The 24018-nt window shown below is 40.6% G+C and overlaps 1 protein-coding gene across 1 annotated transcript; it reads left to right on the top strand.

Annotated features, from left to right (window-relative positions):
• Window positions 1–6042: 6042 nt before the first annotated feature.
• Window positions 6043–23038, top strand: scn4aa (sodium channel, voltage-gated, type IV, alpha, a; the record flags this gene model as incomplete). Its single annotated transcript, XM_080048569.1, has 25 exons — window positions 6043–6330; window positions 6647–6807; window positions 6934–7014; window positions 7110–7238; window positions 7533–7624; window positions 7821–8114; window positions 8204–8267; window positions 8421–8562; window positions 8695–8892; window positions 9031–9201; window positions 9926–10064; window positions 10591–10829; window positions 10934–11107; window positions 11448–11804; window positions 14178–14654; window positions 17580–17712; window positions 18110–18264; window positions 18381–18554; window positions 18670–18792; window positions 19181–19462; window positions 19546–19599; window positions 20279–20416; window positions 20590–20694; window positions 21177–21447; window positions 21735–23038. Exons 1-25 carry the CDS (start codon window positions 6073–6075, stop codon window positions 23036–23038), a joined length of 5715 nt encoding a protein of 1904 aa, XP_079904695.1. The 5' UTR covers window positions 6043–6072.
• Between the last annotated feature and the right edge of the window lie 980 nt (window positions 23039–24018).

Genomic DNA, 24018 nt, shown 5'->3' with positions numbered 1-24018 from the left:
ACAAATGTGAAGTTTGCGAGTAACATCATAATCTTATGTTGTCATTGTCCACAAGACCAAGATATTTGTGGTAAACTATTCATTGTTTGGCTGCATCCTCTAATAAAAGCCTAGATTAATTATTAAGTAGGTATATCTCTATATATCTCTGTTAACCATCTGACCAGCGGGGAGATTAGGCTTGGTCTTCACAGCTCCTCGGTATGCAGCGACAGAGGCATAGTGCGAATGACAACAGCTGTCTCCTCGGCAGCAGCATAATACATGTACAGTTGGGATGTACTGCAACTGAGTCCACTGTGCACACTTCTGATATAGCCATCAAATGAATAAGAGTGAGAATAAGACTCCAAGGGCTTAACCCTGAGCAGTCAGCGAGGCCACAAACATGCTGATCATTTTCTGTGTGGTTTGACTGAGGAGCACGCAGCTAGGAAAGTGCAACACACAGCGACAACAGCAGATAGCAGCAACAGGTGGAGAGGTCTGTTTTAATGCGGCTCCCTATAGGGTTTGAGGTACAAGGTTAACTGGCGGGTGACAGGGTGTTGAAGCAAGCTGCGAGGGAGCGATGCAGTGTTGCGATTTGACCCCGTGAGAAAACACAGGCGGAACAGGAGCACGGCAAAATGTCAAAGGACGTGTGGATAAAAGCCCTTGTTTGCTCTGTGGATCTGTTGTTTACAACTTGACCACATTCTAATGGCGGGTAAGTAGTGCATAATGAGGAAACTGAGACACTCGCCATGTTGCCACAAGACTGGGGGCATCTTCAGGGCATCACAGTTAAGCCACCACATAATTAAGGTTGATTAAAATAGCTCCTTCTACCACATATTCAAATAACAGCTGTAGTAAGTTGTCCCCCTACTAGAGGAAACGTTTTGCTCATCTCCAAGTCAACCAAAGATATAGTTTAGTTTAATAGTTTTCATACTGTTATTATTGGATTTTCACAGGAAAAACAAATATCTGATTGCCATTCTTATGTTGCATGATGATCACATTAGGTCATTTGAATCATAAAACCCAATACATCCGACATCTTAGTGAAGTAAACTCTTTCTCTTTGAGTACACCCTCTCTTGCTGCATGAACTCGTGCTGCCCTATAGTGACAAAAGCCAAAAGCCCGTTTGGTTAGTTTCCGGAGGTGAATATTGGCATTCGCATTCCACGTCCGTGTAGTGTAACGAACCGGTGTCTAACATTACCCGTCTATATCCTCGACCGGAATGTCATAGGTCACATGGTCTTCACTCACATGCAAGGTGATATGTATTACTGTCGGGGAAGGCTTCTGAAATCTAACATTCCCCCCCCCCGTCTTCCTTAGTTCGCCACCTGTGCACGTTGTAAACGAGCACCGTCGTGTTAAGAGTTGATTGTCTTCAGCTACGTTCTCAACACGTGGTAGAAAGTCACCAAGTAGATCTGACCAAGAACTGTGTTTGAGTCATGTTTTGAGTTTTTGTACTTTCCTTGAGTATATACATTTTATTTTAGTACATACTTCAATACATTTTAGAGGGACATTTTGTCCTTTCTTACTTAACTGCATTTTACAGATTTAGATAGTAATTACTTTACAGATGGTACACAAAACATACTGTATGTTTGTAATTAAATACATTGTATTTGTGCAGATTAAAATAGTGGTTCTCAACCATTTGAATGCTTAAAAAAAACGTTCAAAACTTTGCCATGTTCTGCTAAAGAGACAATACTCCTCTAAACTTCTCAGACTCTTTCATTTAAATATTTGCTACAGGCCCAACAAGGTAAAACTATCCATTATTTCACAGTAAAAGCAAAGATTATAGATAGTAGATGTAAGGAACTTTCACACTCGTTCTCCTCTCCCATTAATCATCTCACAACCTCTTAGATTTATCTGGTGACCCTTTGGAGGGGCCTGTCCCCGAGGTTGGGAACCACTGGACACTGTATGTAGAGTACATAAATTAGCTCAAGCCCAAATAGCTACAGCACTAAAATGCTGCTTGCACAAATAAATCACTCACAGCGGCTTTTTATTGAAGAACAAGTACTTTAACATATGATAAACTAAGAATATTTAGCAAAAATGACTTGTAATCTTACTAAAGCAGGACACTGAATGCAAGAATGGAGTTTTTTTTTTTTACATTTTTGCATTGGTGCTTTTACTCAAGAGTTTCAGTGTTATATTCAGAATCTATTTTGACTGATACTGAATATCACACATGCTCTCTTGGCTCTTTCGTGAAGAGAAACTCACACTGATAAATGTAGATACAAAACGTAAGACGGTGCCAATCCGTATTATTTACCTTACTGACACGGCAAGACCATTTTTCGATGTTGGCAGGCGTTCGTTTGAGGGACGAGACTCTTTAAGAAAGCACATTTGATGGCTTCAGCAGTAATGGGCGTGATGTAATGCCATCAGGAAATGTTCTCCATAAGCAGCGGCGAAACACATCCATTCTCAGATGGGTATTTTAGGGTTGGCTCACTCACGAAATGGGTTGATGAGAGGGGCACGTAGGCCTTGGTAGGGAGTGTGGAGGTAGTAGGCCAATAGAGCGATTACTAAGCTGCCCAGGTTGTGACCAATGCCTAGTGAATGGCACTAAGGAACAGTGGATATTGGTAATAAATTAAGGATTTTTATTTTTGGTAGAATAATAAATTAGTATTATTGTTTTAGATGAAAATAAAACCCTGTGCCCTTTGGCACGAGTGCTTTTATGGATGGGGCCTTTGATGAAGCGTGCTTGAAAGATGGTTTTACAGCCTCACGTGTCATGTAGCACGATGGTGTGGAGTGAGGTTGTAAAGGACGTGCAAGGGTGCGGAGTCGGAAGCCTAGTGTGTTTGGGGCCCCATGTAAAATAGAAGGTACAGAGAGAGAGGAGTCAGCTCGGTAGGATCCGTTGGCATGCCGTCCTGTTTATCAGAGGGATGTGAAGTGCAGAGCGACGGCTCAGCCAGGAAGGAATGAGCAGAGTCATCGGGCCACTGTAACACGACGCTGCGTCTTGATTGCCTGTAGCAGCTGGGCAGCCACTGTATCTCAGCGAGCGTGTGCATCTCCTCATGTGCTCAAATGCATCATTTTCTGTTCAAGTGAAGTGGGGTTTGAAGGGGGGTGTTATCGTTAGATTAATGTGTGTGAACTAACCATGCATCAATGTGGGTGTATCTCATATTGCCCTGTTGATATCTCGGTCCAATATCTTTTACTCTTCTCTTTTTACTGTCTGACCCAGCTTTTATGTTTGTTTTGGTGATAATATGATATGTCTTTGTGTATCATCTGTATATGTATCTTAGTTTTCTAAAATGTAGACATTAAACTTTCTTTTAATATACTTTTTTTGCCGGCCAATATTAATTGCTTTGCAGATTTAATTACTTTCGAATGATATGTTTCAGAGGGGGTTTGCTATAAGGGTTATATTCATACAACTTTTCTTTTGTCCATTTCTTCCAAGGTTTAGGCCCACTTTTAGTAATGTTGTGGTTTTGTCCTTGCATGGTCATATCATATTGATAAACTAAGTACCACTTTCAGTGGTTGTAAAAATGAAGTTATAGCAGGGAAGCAGTGATATTTTTTGTTTTTATTGGAGGGGGAATCCTATCTTTTAAATAATCAAAAGGATAATTTAGTTGAATCTGCTAAAAGACTAGAAAGTAGGCTGTTGTTATGTCCATGATATTGCAGGAGCCTAACCTTAGCTGCTCTACTCGAAACCAACTGGGTTGCTAAACACATCAAAGGATGTAAGCAAATGCCACTTGGACCCCATTTGGAACGTCTGCTAAGCTAATAAGTAATATGATGTACACAAGAAATGTCGTGGTCTCTTAAGAACGGTGGGAAAGTCCAAGCTTCTCATCCTCAGTCTGTCTGGTCATTGTGTTACCATCCTGACACTTTTAGGTGGTGGTGGTGTAGAGACGGGTGCAGGGTCAGAGATTTAGGGCGCAGGGTGTAGTAAGGGTGAGGGTTTCAGAAGAAGATCAAAGCAACCATAACGGGCTCTGGGTATACGTATGGACACAAAATCGTTGCACAAGGGGTTCCCAACCCTTTTGGCTTCTGATCTCTTAAAACAAAGCTATGTTTATATGCGAGTCTGTGACCCTTCATCAGAGGCCAATGAGTATCAAACTGTTCTACCAAAGAAAGAAATGTAACATCTTAAAATGCCAAACTGTGTCATTTAGTTGACACGAGAAGAGGTTATTTAGGGTCAAACTGTCTCCTTATCACACCTGCTACAGACTAGGGCTAAAATTATTAGATAATTTCTTGATAAATTGACCATCGGTTAATTTTTAAATAGTAATCTAGGATAATTTATCAAGGCAAAATACCAAACATGGGATACTCTAGTGTCCAATAGGTATACTAAGTGATGCTGGTTTGAAAATGCACCTGCGTGTCTTTCTCCCTTTGTTTCCTGTCATCTCCCTATTGTCATCTGTCTTATTAAAAGGCACATGGCACTCTGGGTGTAGTGGTTAGAGCCCCCCCCCCCCCCACCAGAGTTCATAAACAGAAGATCATAAACAGTCTCGTTTAATGCCGAGCCTGTCTTAAAGGTCACATATTATGCAAAACACACTTTTTAAATGTGTTGTAACATAACTATGGGTCCACGGTGTGCCTAGGGACTGCCAAAGTTTAAAAAAAATAAAAAAATCTCTCCTTTCCTCACCCTCCCCCTTTCTGAAAACCAATTCTCGCCGACTGTAACGTCACAGTCGGCACAGCCACTTCCCCATATTTTCTTTATATGTCCATGCTTCCCCCCCACATTAGTAACCAGAAACTTCCACCGTGCAGTAGTCTATGATAACCCCACCCCCCCATTTATTGGTCCATGGCCCGAGAGCCGATGGAAAATTTTCAGAGCGACAGCCATGTTGTTTTCCCCGCTAGGCGACAAGATGCCCGTAGTACAGCAAAGCATGCTGAATGTTACATACACCAACACAGAATGCTTTTGCTCATACTCCACTAATTTATCTTAACCACAGCAGTCTATTAATGCCTCGTTTTTAATAACACAACGGATAGGAAGCTACTTGTGCTTTTTTTTTAAACGGTGAAACTAAAAGAATTGTTTTTATTGGTATTTTTGCCTGCCTGGTGTATAGCTATTAGCTTTGGGACAAGCAACCAGCTTTTGCTCATAACACGCTGTTTATATTCCCCACAGCAGTCTGAAAATGCCTCGTTTTTAGCAAGACAAAGCATAGGAAGGTAATAGAGTCGAAGTCTAACTTTGAAGCTAATTTTTTCACTGATTTTCGTGATATTTTTAGCGGTTAGCTTCCGAGCTAGCTTCGGGAAAAGCATCTTTTGTCCATAACAAGCTCTTTATATTCCCCACAGCAGTCTGAAAATGCCTCGTTTTTAACAAGACAAAGCATAGGAAGGTAATAGAGTCGAAGTCTAACTTTGAAGCTCATTTTTTCACTGATTTTAGTGATATTTTTAGCCGTTAACTTCCGAGCTAGCTTCGCAGTAGCCTCCATCTTTTGCTGCATTTTTATTGTGAACATGCCGTTTCCATTAGCTTGTGGCTGTCAGTGCATCTGTATGAACATAGTCTTTCATGTAGACAAGGATCGGTCATGTCAAACTGTTCAAAGTGCGGGTGAGCTCCTGCGTTACTCGAACTAGACATGGTTCTTCTCAGGATAAACCTAACCGTGGTAACATGCAGTAGGCCTACAGGCACGGCAAGCTATGGACCTATGGGCAGACGCCAATGGCTTCGCTTCCAGACAGGGGTGGGGGGAGCTCATAGATTGTATATTTACGAGGGGAGCTGCAGCTCGGTTTCAAAAATAGGCCATCGTGAGATTAGCTGAAAATCAGGGTATAGAGGCATACTACAATAAATGATCTGAAAGTTTTTTTCAGCAAACAACTAAAGAAAAATGTATTAGGGACCTCTAAGACCATATAATATTGACAGAAAAGTGTATAATAAGAGTTCTATAATCTCTGTTTCCTCTCAGCTCCTCATAGGGAAACCCCAGTGTGGTGGTATCCCTTCGCGATGCGAAGATGGCGGCTCTGCTCCCTATCTTAGGCCCCAATTCGTTACGCCACTTCACCCAGGAATCACTGGCGGAGATCGAGAGGCTCAAGAATGAAAGAAAAAAGGCCGCAGAAGAAGGGGGCCATGAGGAAGAGGAAGGGCCAACCGCCCCAAACGCTGATCTGGAGGCGGGCAAGAGTCTGCCCATGATCTTTGGAGACCCCCCTCCAGAGCTACTCAACACGCCTCTGGAGGACCTGGACCCCTTCTACAAAGCACAAGACGTCAGTCTGAGCACATCTGGACTCATATGGCATTGATAGCTGCTCTTAAACACAACCGCTCTGCACACTTACTGTTTATTGAGCATGACTCCATCCTTACATAACCTTGAAATACGACAGGATGTATTACTTAACATACATTTCAGTTATTACAGCTGCGTCCTAAATGTATACAATTTCATTTGTGGTATGCTTATGTTATAGTTAAATGTTAACGTGAAATTTTAAGTAAAATACCAAGTTTTTATTGTAATCAGCCAGTATGTTTGGACTATAAACCAGTTTAATTTTATGCAAATATCTCTGTGTTTTTCAGACATTCATTGTGATCACCAAAGGAAACACAATCTTCAGGTTCAACGCTGAACCGGCTTGCTACATTCTGAGCCCCTTTAGTGTGGTTAGGAGAGGAGCCATCAAAATTCTCATACATTCATATCCTTTGAAATATTGCTGCCTGAGCTTTTGTAACATTTTGTGTATTGAGGTTTTTAACTGGACATGAGTAGATTTGAATGTTGAACAAAGCATGAAGATGAGAAATGTCTGCTTCTACATGCAATATCCATGTTAGTTTCCTTAATCCTGAATTACATTATTTAGCATGTTCATCATGATTACAATTGTTGCGAATTGTGTATTTATGACGATGAGCAACCCACCAGAATGGAGTAAAACTGTAGAGTGAGTACTTCATTGCTGTAGTTAAGTTTTTTCAGGATTTTCCGTGTTACATTTAATGCTATGTATATTAACACTGTTGTACAATTTCTTCCCAGGTATGTTTTTACTGGAATCTACACCTTTGAGGCAACAATGAAAGTGTTGTCTAGAGGTTTCTGTCTAGGATCTTTTACATTCCTTCGAGATCCATGGAATTGGCTGGATTTCATGGTGATCAGCATGGCGTAAGTATCTTACTGTATCTTTGTCAAACTATTGACTTGGATTTGATATCAGAAAAAAGGTTTATGGTGTGCGTAAATTGATGCTAGAGAATGACTGTTCAAAAATTTTACTTTTTTGTCTATGCGTTTCAACTATTGATGATATTGTGCAGTTTATTTAACTCCTTGTACATTTTACAAGTTCTCATTTCTCATAGTGAAGCCAATTCAAACAGGAAAATAAATCAACCATAGGCCTATGTTGTGTCTTTTATGACTGCTGGCTTTGATTTATTGTTTTATGTTTTTCCATAGATACATCACTGAGTTCGTTGACCTTGGCAATGTGTCAGCACTCAGGACATTTCGTGTGCTTCGAGCCCTAAAAACAATTACTGTGATTCCTGGTATATTTAATATCTTATATATTTTTGTTATTCTTTTATTGTGTGTGACTGAGTTTATAACTATTTTCGGATGTTGCACTGGCAGTCTTTTTTGTGACAAGATTAATAGGGTAACTTTACTCAATAGTGTACAAATAATTGATGATTTTCATTTGTTGTTGAGATATACCACTGACATACCAATTTTTTTTGTCAGGTTTGAAAACCATCGTGGGCGCTTTGATCCAGTCAGTGAAGAAAATGGTGGACGTGATGATTCTGACCGTCTTTGCCCTTGCAGTGTTTGCCCTCGTCGGCCTTCAACTTTTTATGGGAAATCTGCGTCAAAAATGCGTGCGATGGCCCATCGATACAAATGAAACTGCGTTTGAATTTTTCAACACCACCAACACATTTAATGACACTTTGTTCTTCAACAATACCATGGGTGTCAATGATACAACATATTCCAACAGTACCTTCAATTTCTTTGAATATATTGAAAACTCAGGTATGTTTAACACATGTTAACTGTAATGTGAGGTTAATATTGTCTTCATTGGAACATATTTCACTGTTTCTTTTCTCGTTGGTTTATAGATAATCATTATTTTGTGGAAGGCAGCCTAGATGCTCTAATTTGTGGAAACAGCTCTGATGCTGGGTATGTATTGTTTTCGACTACCATGCTAATCAAGAGCTGGAGCAAGATTCATTTTCAGTTTTGCTTTACTTTATCCCACTAGTATGGCGTTAAGTGGGATTTGGAGGCTGGGAAAATCATCGTAGCACGCTAACTCTTCTTCTTTGTTGATAGAAAGTGCCCAGAAGGATATACATGCATGAGGGCTGGAAGGAACCCAAACTATGGCTACACCAGTTTTGACTCTTTCGGCTGGTCCTTCCTGGCCCTCTTCAGACTCATGACCCAGGACTACTGGGAGAACCTTTTCCAGCTGGTTGGCACTTCTTTAATTTATTTCAAACACTTTTATGACCTCTAACTTATGACATTTTCATTATCTTAAAATTCAAATCTTAAAATAAATGTGTCCTTAGTTCTCGTAGCTTCTGTTTTGCTCCAAACACAGATCCTCCGGGCAGCGGGTAAAACATACATGCTGTTCTTTGTGGTTATCATCTTTCTGGGCTCCTTCTACCTCATCAACCTCATCCTGGCTGTGGTAGCCATGGCTTATGATGAGCAGAATCAGGCATCTATACAAGAGGCCATCGAGAAAGAGGAGGAGTTCCAGCGGCTACTAGAGCAACTCAAGAATTCGGAAAAGGTAGTTTTTAAAAGCGATACTGAGACAGCTAACCATACAGATATAGTTCCAGAAAAAAAATAAGAGACAACCTAATTGATCAGGGTCTTGTTATAGAATTCTGGTATTAACCTATTCAATCCTGATTTATTTTGACAGGCTCAAGCTCTTGGGAGCCAAGCAACTCTGACCAGTAAGAAGTCGCTCAGTCATCACACCGTATCTGATACTGCAGATGATGAACGGAGTCTTGAACATGACGATATTGTCAAGGATTGTAATGGGAGAATCATTCCCCGACTGTTAGTCAGAGCGCCCACCATGGTCCAGGTTAGTCAGTCGCCATCTGGCCAATATTAATATGCTTGATGTTTTTTGTTTTTTTTTAGCTTGTGCAGATCTGGTTGTTCTAAAAAGCATTTCACATCACTCCAGTTCTGAGTTCTTTACACTGGTTTCCTGTCAGTCAAAGAATTGATTTCAAATGGTTTAGGGCCAAAATACATTTCTACATTATGAACCATACAGACATCTCAGGTCGTCTGGGACAGGTCTACTTCCAGTCCCAAGAGACCATACTAAACACTAAGAAACAGCTTTCAGTTTTTATGCTCCATATATTTGAACAAACTCCCTGAAGACTTTAGGTCCACTTCAATTCTTCTATGCTGAATACTTCTCTGTTTCCCTTTTAACCTGTAACTTTTTTGCTTGTTTTCATTGACTTTTAAATGCAATTTATTTGAATTTTTTAACAATTTGTCTGCCTGTTTTCGCCTATTGTTTTTATTATCTCTCGATTGCAATTTCAATATTTTCCTATGTCAAATTTTGTATGTATTTATTTATATGATCCTGTAAAGCACTTTGTGTCTGAATTGTGCTATCTAAATAACTTCCCTTGCCTTAGTTTCTGATTTATAATATCAGAAACTATCATGTGATATATAATATCAGGTTATCTATCATGTGATAGATAACCTGATATCTATCACATGATAGATATCAGGTTATCTATCATGTGCTTACCACTGACAAATGTATTTTTTTACAGTCTGCTGAAGATTATGAACTGAGTATGATGAGAGAGAAGTCAATAAGTTCTGGCCACAGCATGATTCATCTGGAAGGACCAGGCCTGCCAGAGAGATCTGCTAGTGCCATGTCTGTGCTCACTGCAGCTGCTATGGAAGGTACTGCTCCACTGAAGGAAGAAAGAAAAAAAATTGGCAATTGTCTTACAGAATCCACTAGATATATTCTACTTTTGATTAGACTAAAATGAGCCGGTGTCTCAACACGATCATGTCTATTTTAGGATGCCGTTTTATGCTAAGCAGTGGGGTGTAAGCATCCAGAAGTGTCAAGTTCTTCCACGGAATGAAGAAATACACAAGGCTTAGTTGCAGGTTCTCGGAGGAGATACTCTAATGTGAGCTGCAACTGCTCAGATTATCAAGGAGTTGTTAACATTATACACTTATTTATTCCAAGGCCGATACAGTAGCATTGTCTGGAGCTTAGTCCGTAGTTGGGCTAATCACATTGTGTGCTGGAGAAATCCCTGTCAACATTCAGTGTCAGGCCCTCGTGGTGTTAAGCTTTGGCTATTTTAGCTCAACTTGGATCAGGCGAGACATGATTTTTAATGTCAATCATTAATGATCTGTATATAGCAGTGGACTACCTAATTGTTTTTTCCTGTCTGTCTTTGTCTAGAGTTGGAGGAGGCTCAGAGGCCGTGCCCACCTGGCTGGTACAAGTTTGCCGACATATTCCTGAAGTGGAACTGCTGCGTTCAATGGGTGGTCTTTAAAGAGTGGGTGCACTTTGTGGTGATGGACCCATTTCTCGACTTGACCATAACCATCTGCATCGTACTCAACACCCTCTTCATGGCCATGGAGCACTACCCCATGACCCCAGAGTTTGACTACATGCTCTCAGTGGGAAATCTGGTGAGTGTGTGCGGCAATACATTTAAATCTCATTGAAGAAGTGTTCTCACGCCTCATTTTTGAATTTGTCGGTGCCTCTAAAAAGGAAATGTATACCCATCTAGGTTTTCACTGGGATCTTCACAGCGGAAATGGTCTTCAAGCTTATCGCCATGGATCCCTACTATTACTTTCAAGTTGGCTGGAACATCTTTGACAGCATCATTGTCACTCTCAGCCTGGTGGAGTTGGGGCTGGCAAATGTCCAGGGGCTGTCAGTGCTCAGGTCCTTCCGTCTGGTGAGAAACGACTGTTGAACTTATTCGTATCCATTTAGAACAAGATTACTTATTAATATGGATGGGAACGATCGATCCAATATTGGTCGGTTTGATAAGGCTGCAATCCACACATGTTAAAACTAATTAAGTCATTAAGAAGCTCTGTACATTGTGAAGGAGTTTAAAGTGTTGATCTACTCCTGTATTGAAACCATGTATTGGACAGTATCAGTGTTGGCTGTTATCCAAAACCCAGATATTGAAATTCGATCGAAACTGAAAAAAAGGATTTGTTTCCCTATACCTCCTACATTATAATTCACTGTCTTTGTTTGTGTTTTTCCTGTGTTGGAGATAGCTCCGTGTCTTCAAACTAGCCAAGTCCTGGCCCACACTCAACATGCTGATCAAGATTATTGGTAACTCAGTGGGAGCTTTAGGAAACCTGACCTTGGTGTTGGCCATCATTGTCTTTATCTTCGCGGTGGTGGGCATGCAGCTCTTTGGTAAGAACTATAAGGACTGCGTGTGCAAGATCTCGGAGGACTGCGAGCTGCCGCGCTGGCACATGCACGACTTCTTCCACTCGTTCCTCATCGTGTTCCGCATCCTGTGCGGGGAGTGGATCGAGACCATGTGGGACTGCATGGAGGTGGCCGGGACTGGGATGTGTTTAGTTGTCTTCATGATGGTCATGGTCATTGGGAATCTAGTGGTGAGTGCAACAATTACTCATTCACTAATCACTACTGATCCCTTTCTTAAGACACATAGAGGCTCAGTCCTCATCTCAGCGCACAGGGTTCGAATCCAGCCCAGGTCGTTCTATGCATGTCATTCCCTTCTCTACCCCATTTAATCTCTGCCTCTCCAAACTGTCTAATAAAAAAAACTAAATCAGGGGGTAAACATTCACAACTTGTTTACTTATTGTATGTCAGCATACCTTAAATCTTAAGGAGATTGTCATTCCTGAGCTCAAAGAAGCTGCCATTCAAATGCACATGCAATATCTTAACACCGAACAACTGTCACTGCTGTGAAGCTGTAAAGCTGATAAACTGTTGTGCAAAATCTTTCTAAATCTAACAGTAATCTTCATAATGCCGGGAGATTTTGTGCCCTGCATGCCTCAGCAGTTTATTGTTAATCCCTTCTCTGAGGGAGGCCGAGGACTGACAGACAGACACAGGCAGCATTACACCAGCTTAGGAATCATAATATGAGTAATACTAAACATACAACACAATTTTTTTTTAGCATATTTCTGCTTTTTGGAGCACCAAAAGTGGCTTCACAACTTGCACAGTGGAAGTGCTGTGCGAATTTGCAAGAAGAGACAGCAGAGTCTAAGAAATCCTGAGTGTCTGGAGCACAGAAATCTGTCCCTGACATTTCATCTTTGTCTCGCAGTAAAGGGACATATAGATGTTCACCCTCAGGCATCATTTCAGCATCGTATTTGAAGAGTGGAGCCAAAACCATTTCCTGTTAGGTTATTCATAGAAATGGAAAGGAAATGGCTCATCATCAAATTGACAAAGGTATTGCGACAGCCGCACTGTGCCAAAATTATCATACTTAGCATTTTTTATGTCTCAAATGAATCCCCAAGCCTCCACACTTAATCTAGCGTATGCTCATCTGACACCTAAATGCACACTATTTGATCTGACATGAAGGCAAATAGTGTACTTAGGGGGAGTGGGGGGGATTCTATTTAAGTCAAATGACTTGAGCATCCAAACAGTGGTTTTGACCTTGAGTATGTGCTAAGATCTGGCTCAAGTAGGCATGCTGCCACTGACGGAACAAACATAGACAGCTGAGCGAGCAGGTGGCAGTGGGACCGGGTGTTAAGGAAAATTCATTTGATAGCAGACAACATAGATTGAGATGTAATTGATGGAGAGGTAATCATATTGGGCCATCAACAGCACCACAGCACTTGGAGCAGTGTGGATATAACCAGCTAAGTGACGTATGCTGATTATTTGGGCATTATCTTTTGTCTTAAGATCTTTGATCATAGCTCATTAGCTAATGGTCAAAAATTCTCATGAATTCCACAAACTCTTTGTTGGCTTTTGGCCTCTTTGTTTTTGCCTTCCTGCCTCACTCCAATTCCTACTTGAGAAGAAAACCACATAATTTTCAAATAATTTTATAAGGTGGTCGACCAATGTAGGTATTTCAATGGCCGATACCGATATTTAGAGAACTGGACGGCCTATATATAATGCAACTAAAAACTTGGAAATCCCCTGAGTGATATTTCTAAGAATCTGTGAGCAGAGTATCGCTAACAGTGAAATTATTATAACTTTTTATATTTGTCCGCTGTTCGTCTTGTTTTTTGTGCCGCTCATGCTTTTTCCTCTTAGCCCTCTTTACGGATTCACAGCTCCTACACTCAAATGACACAGATCAGCCCCTGTAACCATGATCTCCCGCTAAACCTGGGAAATAGGAACCGAGAAATTGACTAACAGGTTTAGAAACTAAAGATAGCTGCGTTTGCAACTCGAGGCACGCGGCAAAATATTAATTGATGTGTGATGACAGGACCAATTTAATATGTGTTGTGTGATTGAGAAAGTCAAAACTTTTAAGCTTAGTTTGGCGATGTCGGCATATTTTAACTCATTGACCAGTGATTTTTGTATAAATATGCAAATTTGGCAATATACAAAACATTATGTGTAAATTTGCACTACATTGAAAACCAGAAATGTAGATGTTGGATAGAGCCAGAGTTAAAATCTGTATGTAATTCACAACATATTAGAGTCCACATTTTTGACAGAACAAATTAAGGATTTTATAATTTAAATAAAAATACTATGTACAGGTCCTGAGAAGGCATGTTTGGCATGTTTTAAAGAAGAACATACTAAGAATGATTATGCAAAGTTTAGTTGATGTTAAATGCTTTAGAAATTGAGATTTTTGGTTCAGCGTTTTGAAAAAAATTTTTTTGAGACAACGGTCGTTAAAGATGGCTGTATAGGAGACATTTTGCTTGCTGTGTCTCGCCTTAGGTGTATATTAATCATTACCTTAAATCACTCCTTAATGTTTCTTTCAGGTGTTGAACCTCTTCCTGGCCTTGCTGCTCAACTCGTTCAGTGGAGACAACCTCTCGGCCGGGGACGATGACGGAGAGATGAACAATCTCCAGATCGCCATTGGCAGGATCACGCGGGGCATCGCGTGGCTCAAAGCGTTCATGATTCGAACTATACTGCAGATGTTTCACGGAAACCCCAAGGAGCCAGAGGACGGCAATATGGACGACGAGGAATCTAAATCAGAAGCAATTGAAATGAACCACTTGGACACCGGTCAGGATTTCAAAATGGCGGATGGGAAAGCTAATTGTGTGGTTGAAGGCCGGCCTTCTGGGATTATTGTGGATGGCGAGCTCAGTCTCAACGTGCCAATCGCCCAGGGAGAGTCGGACTTTGAAAACCTGGGCGAGGATGACGAGGACGACGATGAAGATTACTCTGATTATGAAAATGACTCGGAGACTTCAGATGAGACACATAAACAACATTGCAGTGTAAGTACAGCAGGTTTAACAACAAATTCAATCTACTTAACTACCTGTACGTTTAATGATAATGCATCACCCACCAGAAACGTTTTGTATATTTTGGAGATGTATCACGTTTACTTCAGTAGCAATCTCAATATGATAATTGAAACCATATGAATTGTTTTCTGAACCCAGGCTGACCCCTCGAACAGGATTCATGCTTTGTCAATCATCTGATCACCCTGCCATTAGCTATATAAAAAACTCAAAGTCACAATAACAGTTTCATGTCACCTAAAAAGGACCTCTTCTGCATCTAACTATTAAAAAATATTGGTTTGGGGATGTTGCAAACTTACACGGTCCTCATTCTAAAACATGTAACAGGCAGACACATAATGAAAGTGAACTGATGTTTATATCTCTATTTTTGACTATTTATGTTCTGATATTTGATATTATGCTTTTAAAGTGCAGCAGGTGTGTAGGTAATTTTGAACTACATTATTTTAAGGTTCTGCACATCAGTGTGAAACCTAACAAGGTGTTGACACATTGTTCTTAATGTGACTGAATAAATAGACCGTGCTTGACTGATATTTCCCTCACACTCTGGAAAGGGACATTTACATTCCCTGCAAGTTTTTTGAAGCCTGCAAAAAGACATTTTTAACAGAGCAAATTTTAGTTTGAATGTGTTATAATGTATCTGCTTGGTCGAAGTTGAACATACAGTATCTCACAAAAGTGAGTACACCCCTAACATTTCTTCAAATATTTCATTATATCTTTCCATGCGACAACACTGAATAAATGACACTTTGATACAATGTAAAGTAGTCAGTGTACAGCTTGTACAACAGTGTTAATTTACTGTCCCCTCAAAATAACTCGACACACAGCCATTAATGTCTAAACTGTTGGCAACAAAAGTGAGTACACCCCTAAGAAAAAATGTCCAAATTGGGCCCAAAGTGTAAATTTTTTGTTTTGCCATCATTATCTTCTAGCGCTGCCTTAACCCTCTTGGGCATGTAGTTCACTAGAGCTTCACAGGTTGAAACTGGAACCCTCTTCTACCCATTCATGACGACATCAAGGAGCTGGTGGATATTAGAGTCCTTGCGCTCCTCCATCTCCCGTTTGAGGATGCCCCAAAGATGCTCAATAGGGTTTAAGACTGGTGACATGCTTGGCCAGTCCATAACCTTTACCCTCAGCTTCTTTAGCAAGGCAGTGGTCGTTCGGAGGGGTGTTTTGGGGTCGTTATCATGTTGCAGTACTGCCCTGCGGCCCAGTTTATGAAGGGAGGGGATCATGCTCTGCTTCAGTATGTCACAGTACATGTTAGAATTCAATGAACTGTAGATCCCCAGTGCTGGCAGCACTCATGCAGCCCCAGACCATGACACTCCAACCACCATGCTTGATTCTAGGCAAGACACACTTGTCTTTGTACTCCTCACCTGGTTGCCGCTCCACACTCTTAACACCATCTGAACCAAATAAATGTATTTTGGTCTCATCAGACCACAGGACATGGTTGCAGTAATCCATGTCCGTAGTCTGTTTGTCTTCAGCAAACTTTTTGTGGGGTTTCTTTTGCATCATCTTTAGAATAGGCTTCCTTCTGGGATGACAGCCATGCAGACCAGTATGATGCAGAGTGCGGCGTATGGTCTGAGCACTGACATGTTGACCCCCCACCCCTTCAAGCCCTTCAGCAATGCTGGCAGCACTCATACGTCTATTTTCCAAAGCCAACCTCTGTGTACGACGCTGACCACGTGCACTCAACCTTCGTAAACTGGGCCGCAGGGTGGTATTGCAACATGATAACGACCCCAAACACACCTCCAAGACGACCAGTGGCTTGCTAAAAAAGCTGAGGGTAAAGGTTATGGCCTGGCCAAGCATGTCTCCAGACCTAAACCCTATTGAGCATCTTTGGGGCATCCTCAAACAGAAGGTGGAGGAGCGCAAGGTCTTTAATATCCACCAGCTCTGTGATGCTGTCATAAATGGGTGGAAGAGGGTTCCAGTTGCAACCTGTGAAGCTCTAGTGAACTACATGCCCAAGAGGGTTAAGGCAGTGCTGGAAAATAATGGTGGCCACACAAAATATTTACACTTTGGGCCCAATTTGTAAATTTTTTCTAAGGGGTGTACTCACTTTTGTTGCCAGCAGTTTAGACATTAATGGCTGTGTGTAGAGTTATTTTGAGGGGACAGTACATTTACACTGTTATACAAGCTGTACACTGACTACTTTACATTGTATCAAAGTGTCATTTCTTCAGTGTTGTCCCATGGAAAGATATAAAGAAAAATGTGAAGAAATGTGAGGGGTGTACTCACTTTTGTGAGATACTGTAGGTGAACTGAATTGGAGACAAAGCAGATATTTGTATAGAGGAAATGTAATGTGACCAGCTTTGTTAAAACTCAAGTCTTGGAATTGGACTAGAATTATTTATTTATTTATTTTAGACATGTGACTTGACTCAGACTCGCACATTGATGACTTAAGAATGAAAGCGATGCAGAAAATAAGAAAAAGATAAAATCACCATAGACAATACAACAATAGAAATATTAACTGATAAGAGAACCAAACCCACCGCTACATTTAAACAAATATATCCACAAAGATTAAGACGTGATGACTCAGACTTTGTGACTCAACTTGGAATCTTCTGTGTTGACTCAACTAAAACAGTAGCGTGAAGGATATGTTTGTCTTTCTGCTTATGAACGCTTACTAAAGTTAATTCTCCTTTCCTATGCTTTTTCAGGAAAACGCAGAAGAGGAAATTAACATGCCACGACACGTCAAAGTTAGTGATATGGGGTTCTGCTCTAAAAATAATAGGGGAAGAAAAAATTCTAAAAATGTATATTTTTGCATGGTGGCTTTGTAACCAAGCTTCAATTGTAATTCTTGACTAGCTGATGGGTGCTTTGAATGATGGGGATTCTTCAGTGTGTAGCACAGTGGACTATCAACCCCCTGACCCTGAAGCCGAAGAGGAGGAAGAGGAAGAGCCAGAGCCTGTGGATCCAGAGGCCTGCTTCACTGAGAGTATGAACAACCACTACAAAACACAATCATTAAACCATTAACTGTAAACTGATTTTCTCACAGACTTGTAGGGCTGGGTATTGGCAAGGATTTAACGAGACAATACGCATCATGATACATTGTGATACGATGCATAGTGCGATATCTGCTTCCAGATTTCACTCTGCCACAACACTGATAATGGCAACCGAATATCAACCTCATCAATGGAATATCAACTTTTGGAGCTCGTAAACTATACAGATATCAAGAAAATAATTTCCATAACATATTTCTCAATTGATTTTTTTAAGCACAGCTCTACAGATTATTTGTTTTTGTTTTTCAGTACCAGTGAATTTAAATATATAAAACCTTTGGAGTCACCCTAAGCAGTTGATTGCCATTTCTTCCTCAGCCTGTGTGAAGCGCTGGCCATGTCTGACTGTGGACATCACCCAAGGCAAGGGCAAGAAATGGTGGAACCTGCGTCGGGCTTGCTTTACTATTGTGGAGCACGACTGGTTTGAAACCTTCATTATCTTTATGATCCTCCTCAGCAGCGGAGCTCTGGTGAGTTCTGTCAACAGTGCAACTCATTTAGAATTGTTGACTGTTTTACGATAGCATTTAAATACCGTAAAATGTTTAGGACATGTTTCTTGGAATCTCATATCTTCTTTTGGCAGGCCTTTGAAGACATAAACATAGAAAGACGCCGAACTATCAAAATTATTCTGGAGTATGCTGACAAAGTTTTCACCTACGTCTTTATCATTGAGATGCTCCTTAAATGGGTCGCGTACGGCTTCAAGACCTACTTCACAAACGCTTGGTGTTGGCTAGACTTTTTCATTGTAGATGTAAGTTGTGGAATATTATTTCAAAGCTAACCTTCATGTGTAACTTTTAAAAGAACATACCTCAGATTAAGTCTGTGGTAACACCTGAATAGGAAATGTTATGATTCTGCCACAGATTTCCCTGATTAGTTTAGCTGCCAACTGGATGGGCTACTCCGACCTTGGACCAATCAAATCTCTCCGAACTCTCAGGGCGCTGAGGCCTCTTCGAGCATTATCAAGATTTGAAGGGATGAGGGTGAGTTTGTCCGTGCAAACACATTTCAGCAATGTGTGTAGTGATGCAAAAGCTGTGATCTGTAATGCATTATTTACTAATTTGACTGGCTTGTGTGTGTTTACTGCACGCTTACACCATGGCTGCTATAACAGAGCTGACTGAGGTAAGAGTACTGGTAATACTTGACCGCCTTTGTAAGTTTTATAGATTTCCTTCTGTTAGAGGTAGAAAAAAAAACATTTGAAAATTGATGTGCGTCTTGTGTGTTTATGTTCTTTAGTGAGTTAGGAACTTGGATACCCATAAACCCAATAGAAATTCTTGAATTCTTTTAGCCAAGTTTTAATAAAATTCCATGGGTCAAATCGATGGGTTAAATCTAACAAAGTCCTCTCTATTTGGGCAGGTGGTGGTGAATGCTCTTGTCGGAGCCATTCCCTCCATCTTCAACGTGCTGCTGGTGTGTTTGATCTTCTGGCTCATCTTCAGCATCATGGGAGTCAACCTGTTTGCTGGGAAGTTCTGGCACTGCATCAACACCACCAGCGAAGAGCTTTTCCCAATGTCTGAGGTCAACAACAGGAGTGACTGCATGGCCCTCCAAGAGGCAACGCAGGAGGCCCGATGGGTCAACGTCAAAGTCAACTACGACAACGTGGGGAAAGGCTACCTGTCACTGCTGCAAATTGTAATTGCTGTTGGGTGGGGGAATTTTGGGGGGAAATTGAATTGAAAAGTTTGAGATTTTGAAACAACATTCTGTATTTTCAGGCAACTTTTAAAGGATGGATGGACATCATGTATGCTGCTGTTGACTCAAGAGAGGTAGTTATTATGACCAATAATTAACAGTAATGTTGATAACCTTTTGTATCAGTATTGTATTTTAAGGCAAACACTTTTTTTTAGGATAAAAACCTGAGCCTATGAATGGCCTGTGTTCATTTAGGATTTTGTTCTTACTTTGCAACCTAAGTATATTCTTCTATTTTAATTTTAATTCTTCTTATTTTTATTTTAATAAGTTAGAACTATACTTTTATACAGTTTATGAGACTGGAGCAATTACACAAAATAAATTACGTTTGAATAACTCAACTATCTTGTCTAAGACCGAATGTTTACTCACTTCTAAGTATATTTTTTCATATATGTATACAGTTTATATATATATATATATATATAAGTAATAACAGTAACATTAAAAATCCACCTGCTTTGTCGGGAGTTCTTATCATCTCCCTTGCCTTTCTAACGCCACCCTGCACTCTTAGTTAATTGAATATATATGTAATATATATGCAACAGATGGTGAAGTGAGTCCGGTCTTTTAATCAACAAGTGTCCTTCTTGGCGTGTATCATATTCCAATATAACCTTTTACACGGTGTCTTACTTACAGACTTGTTTACTCTGACTTAGTTTACTAAAATATTACAGACAGGGAAAAAACCTGCCGTCTCTTCAATTTTTATTAATGATTAATATGTATTTTCCATTTTAGGTAGAGGAGCAACCGTCCTATGAGATCAACCTCTACATGTACATGTACTTCGTCATCTTCATCATCTTTGGCTCTTTCTTCACACTCAACCTCTTCATTGGTGTCATCATTGACAATTTCAACCAACAACAGAAAAAGATAAGTTTCACACTGTTTTATAAGTAGTCTGCACTGATACAAAAGTATTTTTACCTTAAAGGTGCAGTGTGTTTATTTATTGGAGTTTTTTTTTTATCTAAACAGTATTTTGTAGCACACACAATTTGCCATCTTATTTAAAAAATTATGTTTGTATTTTGTTTTGCCTGCACTTTGGAGATAAAGACCTCTTTATGACTGAGGACCAAAAAAAGTACCATGAAGCCATGAAGAAACTTGGTTCGAAGAAGCCACAGAAGCCAATTCCACGTCCAACTGTATGTCATTAACTTGCTACTGCATGATTATATCAATCCCTTGTATAGTAGTAAAGATAAGCAATCTGATGTTTAAAAGTATAAAAAATGTTTAATATAAGAATGTGTCTGTGTGTGTGTGTGTGTGTGTGTGTGTGTGTGTGTGTGTAACTGCGTATATATACATGTATTTTTATCTATTTTGTGATTACATTTTTCCCAATTGACAAAATAAAGTAATGGTAATTTGCATTGTACTGATCTGTACAACTTATTTTTCAGAGGACCAAAAAACATAATTAAAAACAAATTAAAGTATAAACTATAAATGAGGTAAGCATGCCTTCAGCTTGGCATGTGTGGCATGATGCTGTTAGCCGTGACCCCCTGCGCTGACCTTTTCCACACACTGTCTGCTGGTGTGAACAGGCCGAATGACCCTCATGGATTTGTGTTTCTGACTCCCCCCCGCACCCCCCACTGTGTCTCCCTCTGACCTGCAGAACCCAATCCAGGGACTGGTGTTCGACTTCATCAGTCAGCAGTTCTTTGACATATTCATCATGGTGCTAATCTGCCTCAATATGGTAACCATGATGGTGGAGACCGACAACCAGAGTCCAGAGAAGGACGATTTCCTCTTCAAATTAAACCTGGCCTTCATCGTTGTCTTCACCGGAGAGTGTTCATTGAAGCTCATCGCCCTGCGCCAATACTACTTCACCAATGGATGGAACGTATTTGATTTTGTTGTGGTCATCTTGTCCATAGCTGGTGGGTACCTTATATATATTATGTGCACTGTTGTGAATTACTTAAAGTGACTACGAGGAACTTTCAGTTTTTGTTGACAGTAGCGGCACTTTTGATAAAAGCTGTAGAGTTTTTACAACATAAAATAGTTTTGTTTGCTGTTATAGGTCATTGATAATCATTAGAAGAAAAATGTGACGCTCGATTATCATTAAAAAGTCCCAAGTAGTCTCTTTTACTTAAAGTACAAATCTATTTTGTGTAAGTGTTCATTTATTGTCTCTGATTGTAATTTCATATAATTTCAGGGATAATGCTGTCAGACCTCATAGAGAAGTACTTTGTATCACCAACTCTGTTCAGAGTGATCCGACTGGCCAGAATTGGCAGGATTCTGCGTCTCATCAAAGGGGCTAAGGGCATTCGAACGCTTCTCTTCGCTCTGATGATGTCACTTCCTGCCCTGTTCAACATTGGTCTCCTTCTCTTCCTCATCATGTTCATCTTCTCCATATTTGGTATGTCCAACTTTGCCTACGTCAAAAAGGGGGCTGGGATCGACGATATATTTAACTTTGAGACGTTTGGCGGAAGCATCATCTGCTTGTTTGAGATTACAACGTCAGCCGGTTGGGATGGGCTTTTGCTTCCAATGCTGAGCCAGGAGTATCCAGACTGCGACCCAAACTTCGAGCACCCGGGCACGGACGTCAAGGGCAACTGTGGCAACCCGATGATGAGCATGATATTCTTCTGTACGTACATCATCATCTCGTTCCTAGTGGTGGTCAACATGTACATCGCCATCATCTTGGAGAACTTCAACGTGGCGCAGGAGGAGAGCGGCGATGCTCTCTGTGAGGACGACTTTGTTATGTTTAACGAGACCTGGGAGAAGTTTGACTTGGAGGGAACAATGTTTATCGAGTATAAAAGCCTCCCAGATTTTTGTGACGCCTTGCAAGAGCCGCTGAGGGTCGCCAAGCCCAACCGGTTTCGCCTGATTGAAATGGACCTGCCCCTGGTCATCGGGGACAGGATCCACTGCCTGGATGTCTTGCTGGCCATCACACAGATGGTCTTAGGAGATACGTCGGAGAATGCGGCGATGCGGGAAAGCATCCGGGCTAAGTTTATCCTGAGCAACCCCACCTCGGACTCCTTTGCACCAATCACCACAACGGTACGGCACAAAGAAGAGCTGAGTGCTGCTTTGGTCATTCAGAGGGCTTACCGCAAACACTTACTGAAACGCTGCATACGCCACGCAGAGTTTATCCAACGGCGTAAGAAGATTGGTAGAAACGATGACGGTAAAGATCCGCCAGAAACAGATGGGATGCTCGCACGAAGGATGGGCGTGCTCTACGGGAGCAATGTGGACCTCGCAGAGGAAACGGAGCAGGCTTTCTTAGAAACTCTCTCAAGCCAGCAGCCTCCCAACCCCGAGACATTGTCATATGACACAGGGGATGACTGCGGTCCCGATGGCCCTGAGCCAAACATCATGGTTGTACCTGTAGAAATGACTAATGAGGTTTTGTTACATTCTGCCCCCAGCCCCCTATACATGTTGGCCCTACAAGCAAACCTGAGGGAGTCAATCGTATAACATACAGAAGAAGACAATTCATTGTCTTCCCCATTTTGTTTTTTAACAGTCAATGAAGTAGGGTTAGCAGTGGATTCAAAGTCTCATTGATGAAACTGATTTTTCCAAATTAGATGAAGAGGTTACGAAGTGCTAATGAATGTTCAAACTGCATTTTTTTATATAAATAAACTTAACAACCAATTCACGTTTTGAATGCAATAGTTGAAGGTGGAGTCACTGAATGTGGAGATTCCATGTTTTTTTCAGCACACACACTGTAGAGACAGGTAGCGGATCGTGAAGAGATATTCACTGATTTTGACAACAAGCTTTCTCCAGAATGGCTAACTCCACCTTTAAGTGTCTTTTTCAGGTCAAAGGTGGAACTCGAGTGGATTTTATGATGTGTTGCACATAACTATGTTGTCTTAAGTTAAAAATATACACAGTCTTTTTGCTTCCTCTGATATGAGATAAATGCAGCTATCCAACTCTCCAGAGCAATGTTTTAAACCTATAAATTACCTACTAAAATTAGTCAAAATCCTATTCTTGCTTACTTTTATGTAGAAACAATGTTACGACATTACACAGTTCTACTATGTATAATTTCATAATTTTATAATAAGGTGTACTTTGATCACATGTATCCTGTAGATCAAAGTTAAATCCTGTTCTCTGTTATTCTTTATTGGTTAACAATAACATGTGCCAGCTAACGCAGTTAACATCCGTCCCTGAGTGGCTCATCCAGAGAGGCCCAGTTTATATTGCACTATTTATATCCCTTCCAGGTCAAGTTAGAGCAGTCGATCAAGTGCAGAGTTTAAGAAACAGTCGAGATGAGTGGCAGTTCAGTTAAATACGCAAGAAAACGAAGAAATACCCAACTTTCCAATCTTTATATGATCACAACTATTGATAGAAAAAACATATTTCATTTTAGTAAGAGTCTCTATGCGCAGTGGATTTAGTCATCTCAAGTCTGCCCTCGTGTA

This window comes from Ammodytes marinus (assembly GCF_949987685.1).
Source record: "Ammodytes marinus genome assembly, chromosome: 20".
Taxonomy (NCBI): domain Eukaryota; kingdom Metazoa; phylum Chordata; class Actinopteri; order Uranoscopiformes; family Ammodytidae; genus Ammodytes; species Ammodytes marinus.
Note: the sequence above shows the minus strand (reverse complement) of the source record. Positions and strands in the feature narration are given on the sequence as shown.